The following is a 9958-nucleotide window of genomic DNA, read 5'->3' as shown; positions in this document are numbered from 1 at the left end:
GATTTAGGCCGCTGGCGATCCGTGCTGCGGCTCTATTAATTCCCCTGCTCGCGGCCAAAATTTTCAAATTTTTTTTTTTTTAAATAAATAAATAAATAAATAAATTCCTCTCCCTGATTGGTCTGACGTGGGGAAGAGGACTGGCTGGCAGCTCTGGGTCAGCCTCTCTCTCCCCCCTCCCCTGCCCACGATCCCCGCTTGCTGCCAGGGGCTCTCACTTCCGTCCCCAGCGCGCACGCGCAAGCAAAGTTGACTGCTGGATCCAGCGCGTCCCCGTCCGGCCACGTTTCCCATGCGGATGTCCCCCGCATGCCCCCACATACTAAATTTCCCCCCCAATGCCCCCAGATGTCACCCGCAGACCTCGATGTCGCCCGCAGGCCCAGATACCCACATACCTCTGGTGGGTGGGATGACTGACTGGGTGGGTGAATGGGTGGGTGGTTAGGTGACTGACTGACTGGGTGGGTGGGTAGGTGACTGACTGACTGGGTGGGTGGGTAGGTGACTGACTGACTTTGGTAGGTGACTGACTGGGTGGGTAGGTGACTGGGTGGGTAGGTGACTGACTGACTGGATGGCTGACTGACTGGGTAGGTAGGTAGGTGACTGACTGGGTGGGCGACTGACTGCCTGGGAGCATTTAGCCCCCCCCCCCAAGCCTGTCTCTCTCTTCTCCCCCCCCCAGTCTCTCTCTCAGTCCTCTCCCCACTCCAGCCTGTCTCTCTCTCTGCTCTCTCCCCAGTCCAGCCTGTCTCCCCCTTGCATCTCTATTCACCCCCCCAACTCCGTTCACCCCCCCTTACCACCGTTCACCCCCCCCCTCTTACCTCCGTTCACCCCCCCTCTTACCTCCGTTCACCCCCCCCCCTTACCTCCGTTCACCCCCCCCCCTTTCCTCCATAACCAGTGTCTGGACGTCTCTACATCTCTCACCCTCTCTCCGTCTCTCACCCTCTCTCACCCTCTCTCCGTCTCTCACACTCTCCGTCTCACACACACTCTCCGTCTCACACACACTCTCCGTCTCACACTCTCTCCCCGTCTCACACTCTCTCCGTCTCACACTCTCTCTCACACTCTCACACCCTCTCTCACCCTCTCTCTCCGTCTCTCTCACCCTCTCTCTCCGTCTCTCTCACCCTCTCTCTCCGTCTCTCTCACCCTCTCTCTCCGTCTCTCTCACCCTCTCTCTCCGTCTCTCTCACCCTCTCTATGTCTCACCCTCTCTCTGTCTCACCCTCTCTCTGTCTCACCCTCTCTCTGTCTCACCCTCTCTCTGTCTCACCCTCTCTCTGTCTCACTCTCTCTCACAATCTGGATCTGGATAGTTTATTTACCTTGTATATCTTAACTGCCCTATACAACACCGAAATAACCTATACTGCTTTCTTCCAGATCTAACTCTCGAGCTTCACACAGAAGACATCGGAATTCCCCGTAACCCAGAAGACAGATAGGGAACACCTCCCCTCCAATGTATAACATTGCGGGAATGAAGTACCTGGACATTGAGGGTCTGCGGATCAGGTAAGATCCCAGGCGGGATTGCTGCTTTAAATATTGTAAAGCGGGGACATCCAGGCACTAGTTAAGGGGTGCAGGAAACTAGTCCTTCACATCTGGCTTTTTTTTCTAGATTAGACATTTATACACACACACACAAGGACTAATTGTAGTATAATGTAATACAATAAATAAACTTATGTCAAAAACTAATGTTCTTACTAGGAATTTATTCAATTTATTTCATTTATGGTTTTTTTAAATGCGGGTCTGGGGGCGGGATTAGAGGCGGGGTTGGGGGTGGGACTAGAGGCGGGGTTGGGGCGGGACTAGGTGGCGAGTAGATTTTTTGGTTCGGCGAGTAGATTTTTGGGTGATTTGTCAAGCACTGTATATATATATATATATATATATATATATATATATATATATATATATATATATATTATATATATATATATATTGTGACAAACGGCTTACTCCGGGGCTCCGCCGCCTGTCCGGGACTGTTAGAACACGGTCTTTTAGGGTAGGTTAAATGATGAGGCATCACATGCTGTTCCTTTAAACAGGCTATGCCTGGTTTATTCAGTCCCCGGCACTGAGACTGCCACAGTGCATACAACAGAAACACATCAAAACAAAAAGCTGCTCACCTGAGCGATAACTTAACTTAGATTTTCCCTAACTCAGGGTGGAAGTGGCTTTTCCACTTCCAACAACAAAACAAGGTACTTTTCAGTTTTAGACAAAAAGGAACAGAATCATTTAACCTGTTTGGGGAGAGGCTTTTCCCCTCTCTGCTTCCAGCAGCCTTCCTGTCTCCAGGCTCTTGGGGGAGAGGAAACAGGAAATCAGTCTTACATACCTGATTTCTAATTAGCATGACAGGTGACAGAAATCAGGCAGCAGACAAACTCTGGTCTGGATCCCTCATCCCTCAGTTCCAGCGCTTGCCAAACTGTGGGATGGAGTGCATGTATTATGAGGCTGCACTCCCAGGCCAAACAGGATAGAAACTGTTCAGTATCCTGGGAGCCCTATATATGGAATTTATTACCATCCCCTGGTTTCTGTCACAATATATATACTGCTAAATTCAAGGCCTTGATGTGTGCAAACAGGCCTTGTTGTAATTATATTCAAAGTTCATTAAAGTTTATAACATTACTGGGTCAGTATGCTTGAGGGCCTAATTGAGTCAGCTGTGTAGAAGTTGTATTTAACATCAAACAAGGCCTCTTTGCAGCCATTAAGGCCTGTTATGTTGATCCTGATTATATATATTATATATGAAGTGCAAAACTAAAGGCATTGATGGTTGTAAGCAGGCCTTGTTGTAATCATACTCAAAGTTCAATACAGCTGACTGAATTAGGGGGTCACTCATACTGATACAATAATTGTAGCAAGTGTCCTAAAATTTCTATATCATTAACACAAGGCCTGTTTGCAGACAACACTGGCAGATATATATATCTCTATATATCATTAAATATATATACACACACACACACACACACACACACACACACACATAAAGATAGACAATGTGTGTGTGTGTGTGTGTGTGTGTGTGTGTGTGTGTGTGTGTGTGTGTGTGTGTGTGTGTGTGTGTGTGTGTGTGTGTGTGTGTGTGTGTGTGTGTGTGTGTGTGTACATATATAGATAGAGATACAGAGATAGACTACAGATATATTCATACACACTTACAGATCTGTTATTGTAACCAAAAATCATACATGATCACATGCCAACATGATGAACTATGAATAAAGATTAAGGTAAGTAATGTCATTCAGAGTTAAGACACAAGAAAACATAACATTAAAATGTAGGCTGTCATATGGGTAATTACATTCATTTGTATGTCAATAATATTAGCATGAAATGACAATCTAAATTACAATCATACACCTGAAACATCTCATACTGAACAAGAGCTAAGTGAATGTCATCTTCCATTTACATGCAAAGTGTGTCATAATGGATTAACATTAATCAACTGATGATTAATAGATATTCATGTTCTAAAATATGCCTTCACTCATTCAGTGAATGAACATTTATAAACATTCATGTGTACACAGACATACTTGAGTGTTTGCAAGCATCTGTACATGATCATACATACACTATGCATGAAAGAGTCTGCAGTAAACAACACCACTACACAAAATAATTTATTGAATGTGCTTATTTATTTTTGTTTATCCTTTTGAGAGCGAGTCACAGGCCTGCTTGTTGGTAGTTGTGTTCACCTTTTCCCTGTTCCAAGTACTCTTGCCTTAACTGTAGCACTTGTACTGGCCTGTGGCACTTCAGGGGCACTGAGTGTGGGCTGTGGCACTTCAGGGGCAATGAGTGTGGGCTGTGGCACTTCATGGGCACTGAGTGTGGGCTGTGGCACTTCAGGGGCACTTAGTGTGGGCTGTGGCACTTCAGGGGCACTGGGTGTGGGCTGTGGCACTTCAGGGGCACTGGGTGTGGGCTGTGGCACTTCAGGGGCACTGGGTGTGGGTTGTGGCACTTCAGGGGCACTGGGTGTGGGCTGTGGCACTTCAGGGGAATTGGGTGTGGGCTGTGGCAGTTCTGAAACACTTGAGATACATTGCAAGAGTGGTGGTGGAGCACTTTCTTGTGTTTGTGTTTTAATCTTCTTCCAAAAGCTGGTGATTAGTAATTGTTGACCAAACTTTCTTTTGCGTGTCTCATTTGTAGGTGTCGGTTCAATATTTTGAACAGATGATATAAGCGGTTGGATGTTGACAGGGACCTGCACAGAACTTGCACCTACTGTACCGGTATCATCCTGATGTGGGGAATGAAGAAGTGATGACTCTGGAGAAAAATTAGCAGCATGTAAAGATCCATCCTCTGATGGGTTAAAGTGGAATTGTTGTTCTCTTGCTGTACTCCTAAACTGATTGGCTTGGCTTAAATTCAGAACTAGTGCTTGGAATGTCCTGTTTAGATTTTGGATTTCTTTAGGAACTTGGATGAGGACATTTTTTATTTGTGACATTTCTGATATTGACCGTTCATGCATCCTTTCATGCAGTGACATCATCCTTTCATGCATTGACATCATTTCTGAATGGCGACGATTTTCTTCACCCAAGATTCGTTCTTCAGAAGCTGCAATAGCTGAGAAGGTGTCACGAGCAGGAGGACTTGAATGCTGTGTTAATCCAGGAGTGTCAACATCTTCATGGTCACTTGAGTGAATTTGTCCTTGAGCGGCAACATCTAGTTCTACAAATAAATAAAGACATTATGAACTGACATGGAACGTTCACTTTTTTAGTAGCCTATAATGATAGTTGTTCTCATAGTGGAACACATAACATGTTTCCATAATGTATTAATTGTGTCCAATTAAAAGATGATGCTTGAAGCAACAATGACGTTTCGACTCAGTGTGAAAGAAGAATGAATTAAAGTTTGTTGGAACATCACAACTCCTAGCTGATACTTGAAAACACACACAATACATGTTGTGTCATGAAACACTACATCTCCTGTGTCACTAACTGATCTGAAGTTCATTACATGTGAAAGGCATTTATTTGGGATGGCAAATGAAATGCTTCCAATGTACACATTATATGGCCTGCACCTCATACACTCATCTTCTATTCTTGATGATGACATTGATGAGACAGGTGACGCGATGTGTTCTGTGTGACGTGCCACAAGTGACACAGGAGCTGCCAGACCAACTATATAGAAGAATAACATCAGAATTTCATTGTCAAGTGTACATAATTAACATTAAGTATCTGTAGTGGAAGTACTTATGGCTAAATATCAGCATCCCGTTACGAAAACACAATTCTATGGTTAGGGCAATGTGTATATTATCCATCTTAACACAAATGTGCATGTGAAACTAATCGTCCAATGTCTTTGAAACACCATACAACATACATACAATGTTAATGCAGATATGTATTAAGGAATGCGTTATAAAATTAACTGGTCTGTTGTACATACACTGCATATGTTGGGTATTAATATAGCTACAATAATGTACATCACTGCCATGAAAGCAAAGTTGACTCTGCTTATAATTCAGCACCTAATTGTGGAAATGTGTATGAATGTTTTTAGAGATCTGTCAGAACATTTAAGAGATTCAGGTGTAGCGCTCAATGTGGCTGACATTCAGCCAGCAACACATGCAGTGTGTCGCTCACAGATGGTACTGGTGTGAGAAGGTGGCGTATCTATAACGTTACAATAATTTATAACTGAGAGAGTGAGTAACGTACGTTTTAATATATCGTGGATTGGTGGTTGAAAGTAGTAAGATAATTACCATTTCAAATGAATGTGATTAACTTCTGTTCACCTTGTCAGCTTCTAACAACTGTAAGGCCTCCCCCAACACTTGACACCACCATGACCCCTGAGCTGATTCTCCCACCTGTAAGCCCTCCCACAAGACTTGACCCTACCATGACCTTATGAGCTGGCTCTCTGCCTGACACCACCCCCTCTGTTCACCTCTATGCTGTGATTATAGATTAATTGCAACTGGTTTCACACACCGGTACATGAGCAAAATATAAATATGAACTGAGCTACATATGAACACAATTAAATACCATATGGTACATGTTCCTATTTATGCTCACATTAGACTACATGAAAAGAAAAAAGAGCTTTCATAATACATAACGGAATGTGTTGGTGAAAATTATTCATGTTCGCCTTTCAAATGACAATATTCCATGCAACACTTTATTACGCAGTAAGGGCCTGTTTAGAGGTGTAACGTAGATTATCAGAAATATATATATATATATATATATATATATATATATTTTATGTATATATGGATCGACACATACATGAAATAGTGAATGATGCATTTGTGTGCACAGACACAGTATAACGAAGAACACAGTAATGTTAAACATTACTGTGACAAAGGATGACTGCGGGTGTGCTTTGTGGTTATGCATGTTAACCCATTATTTGTAAAAATATTCGAACATACATTCAGCTTCCAACTATAGGGGAAAGATGTTGAATGCTTTGTAAAGTAGAAGATTGCAGTGTGTGTTATTTGGAAGATCATTACACATAATCCCTTCATGCAGGTCAAGTGGTGTATGTTGACTCCTAATGATGTAAGCCACGATAGCTGAGCCAATACATGTTTCCAAACACACATAGATATTATATATATATATATACATTTATTGACAACTATATATATATAGATATATATATCGATATACATAGATATATATATATATATATATATATAGAGAGAGAGAGAGAGACATATATACAGATATATATGTAGGTATGCTTATATTTGGAACAAACAATAAGTTTCAGCGTAAAGATAGATAACAACTGTAACATAGGACACGCGTAGTACAGTAACATCTGTCACCTGCTGGAAATTGAGATGAATAAATTCTGATATCTCTGTCCCCTGGCAAACCCTCCACGACGACAGGAAGAAATTTTTCACGCATCTGCTCCTCCAATGGAGTTAAGATTAGAGCTTGTGCTGGCGGCCCACCTCCAGTGGCAAAAGCATGCATCCGTTGTGCTTGGATTTTTTTTTTTAAATTCGCCTTGATATCATCAAATCTCTTCCGACAATTCGTGCGGTCCCTGACATGATTCCCACACGCAGACACAGACAATGTTATTTGGTCCCACATTTCTTTTCTTGAGGCTGAACTTGTCCGTCCTTGAAAGACATAAAACATATATGACCTTACTAATGAATAGAAAGACGAACATTTTACAAAACTGCTACCTGTTCAAAGAGATACATAACATGCTGGTTTAGGTTGAATATGTGTACCACATGAGCATTTACGTGGAAACATACAAATCTAAGGAAGCTTGCATGAATATTCTATGAACATTGGCAAACTTTTTTGACTGATTGTTATGGTCGTTTTAAAGCATGAAGGATTGTGTGTAACAATTAACTTTAATTGATAGATATTAGAGATTAATAGTTTGATATTAACACATGTCACATGAGATAGGATAAAATGTCTTTGAACTATCAATGCAAAGATTGACTTACCTAATAAATGCCCATACAGAGAGTCATAGTGCTCCAAAATCCCTGTGACAAGAACTCTGTTTTCCTCATCATTGAAACGAGGATTACGTGGCCGCTCCACACGTTTCTTCCGACCACGTGCAGCCACAGAGCTTGGCTGCTGCTGACTGGACTCTCCTTCCAATGGAAGAGACTCCAAAAGCGGGCCACCACCAACCACCCCACCACCAGACACCCCAGCAGCACCAGCACCAGACACCCCAGCAGCACCAGCAACAGACACCCCAGCAGCACCAGCATCAGACACCCCAGCAGCACTAGCAACAGACACCCCAGCAGCACCAGCAGCACCAGCAACAGAGCCACCACCAGCACTCGCACTCACAGCAACACCACTCGCACTCACAGCAACACCAGTCGCACCCGCAGCAACAGCACTCCCCTGAATCCTATGCTCACTCAGACGCGTACTCACACGACTACCAGTACCACTCGCACTCCAGTACCCGGTTCTGCAACTATCTTCACAAAGGATCAGTGTGGGCGTAGATGACGTCACCCGTAGGTGTCCGGGGCGATCCCACCCAGACACGCTGCGACTTGGTAGCGGGGCCTGATCCCAGACCTCCCGCTGACTTAGAACTGTCCCGGTAGCGATCTTGTAACAGTAAGGGAATCTGGAACCTGTCTATGGCCAGTCCCTAGCTCAGCTTCACACTACTGGGATTCAGGGCCTAACTGGGCCTGGGGCATGCGGCCTAGGTAGGGGCGGACTGCCTCCCTACACCGGAGCTCCTTCTCCTTCTTCCTACAGCTAGCTCTGACCCAACGTGCGCCCCATCACTTCCTTTTCCTCCCTTCCTCGTACCTGATTTGCCCTTGCGCGTCACGGGGGCCTGCGGGGCTGCTGAGACCTGTAGTTCCCTAACTCCCCTCCTATCCGAGCTCTCCTCCTTCGCGGGCTTTGCTTCCCTTGTCTGCGCATGCGCAACCTTCTGCCAGGCCAGTTCTGCGCCGGCGCCAACCTAAACATGGCGGCTCCTTATTGCGCGGAACCTCCGTTATCGGAGCGTTCCCTAGGTGCAGCATCTCCCACCCCACAACAACAAATGGTGGAAAAAGTGGTCCCGGCTATAGTTATAATTTACGTGCTGCTTTTATTCCCATTGTGTATTCCTTTTTTTCCCTGTATTGTAATTTTTTTTTTGTAAAGCGATGCGCACACTGTTGGCGCTATATAAACAGAATTATACACACCTACCTACAAGTGCTGCAGCCTTCAGCAACCAAACACAATTATCTGAGCAGCATTTTTAAATCAGCACATCTGAGTATTTACCATCTAGGAACATCCACCAGCGAGGTCTGCTTACTGTTGCAGTTGCTAATGAGACAGCTGTGCATTCTTCATATTTATACTAAGTTCAGTACAGTACTTCTAGAGTGCAGTGCCACTCTGTAGAACCTTGTGCATCACTAGTGGTGCTTATACCACAGGTTGGGAACTGTCAGCTCACCTGATACGTTTAAATGCCTTCTCAGACAATTCAAAAAGGCAATAAAGTTCCTGACCCAAACAACAACATATTGAGGTTGAAACATAGTTACAACGTACAGGTGAAACCACGAGTATCCGAACACTTGCCTTGGAAAATCTGGGGCAATACCCCAGCAATGCTGCAACATTTCTGTGACATTTCTGCAGACAGACTAATGGCCCATCCGATTAACACAGCAGGGGTCCCTGGCAGTCCCATTCAAACTGACCAGGGACCCCCGCTGTGTTAATCTGATGGGCCGTTAGTCTTTCTGGAGAAATGTCAGAGAAATGTTGCAGCATTACTGAGAGATTGCCACCGGATTTTCAAAGCAGTGTTCGGATACTCGTGGCTGCATCTGTAACACTTTCACTACATACTGGTTTAGTTCAGGTACCTAATTTAATCTAGTAAAGGGGCCACTGGTGCAGCATTGACATACCTTTCCTTTCGAAGGTTAACCGCTGAAAAGTTACATTTAAATTTAAGAGGGGTTCGTAACATAATACAAAAACAGTATTAAAATTAATTGCACAATCTTTTTTTTAGACAGACTGAAGGGGCTGTAGACTGACCCATCTGAGTGAGATATGTGAAGCGCTATCTACATTAATGGCGCTATATAAATAAAGATTTACATAACTATGGCTGAACACCAGTGTTTGCTGCATGTGCTTAATGTACTTAAGCAGCTGGGGTCACTTTAAGAGTCCCCAGAAATATAATTGTACCGCAAAATTTCTCCAACATGTAGAACTGTTGGATGATTTCACAATGAAATACATTATCTAAATGAAAAAGTAAATTTGAGGCACTGTCGATATTTTATTTTTTTCTTAACTAAGTGCACCGTTGACCCTCTAACACTACA

The 9958-nt window shown here is 43.7% G+C and overlaps 1 protein-coding gene across 1 annotated transcript; it reads right to left on the bottom strand.

Moving 5' to 3' along the window:
• Positions 1-3696: 3696 nt before the first annotated feature.
• Positions 3697-7755, bottom strand: LOC142495543 (uncharacterized). The gene is made up of 3 exons (XM_075601158.1): positions 7571-7755; positions 6917-7222; positions 3697-4761 (listed from the first exon to the last, which is right to left on the bottom strand). Exons 2-3 carry the CDS (start codon positions 7191-7193, stop codon positions 3764-3766), a joined length of 1275 nt encoding a protein of 424 aa, XP_075457273.1. The 5' UTR covers positions 7194-7222; positions 7571-7755; the 3' UTR covers positions 3697-3763.
• Positions 7756-9958: the final 2203 nt, after the last annotated feature.

Source organism: Ascaphus truei, chromosome 5 (assembly GCF_040206685.1).
Source record: "Ascaphus truei isolate aAscTru1 chromosome 5, aAscTru1.hap1, whole genome shotgun sequence".
NCBI lineage: Eukaryota > Metazoa > Chordata > Amphibia > Anura > Ascaphidae > Ascaphus > Ascaphus truei.
This window is presented reverse-complemented; position numbering and strand designations above follow the sequence as displayed.

Coding starts and splice junctions, on each gene's coding strand:
- LOC142495543 (XM_075601158.1), bottom strand. CDS start 7,193: ATGTGGGACCAAATAACATTGTCTGTGTCTGCGTGTGGGAATCATGTC. Junction 4,762..6,916: donor TTCATCTCAATTTCCAGCAG/GTGACAGATGTT, acceptor ATTTATTTGTAG/AACTAGATGTTGCCGCTCAA.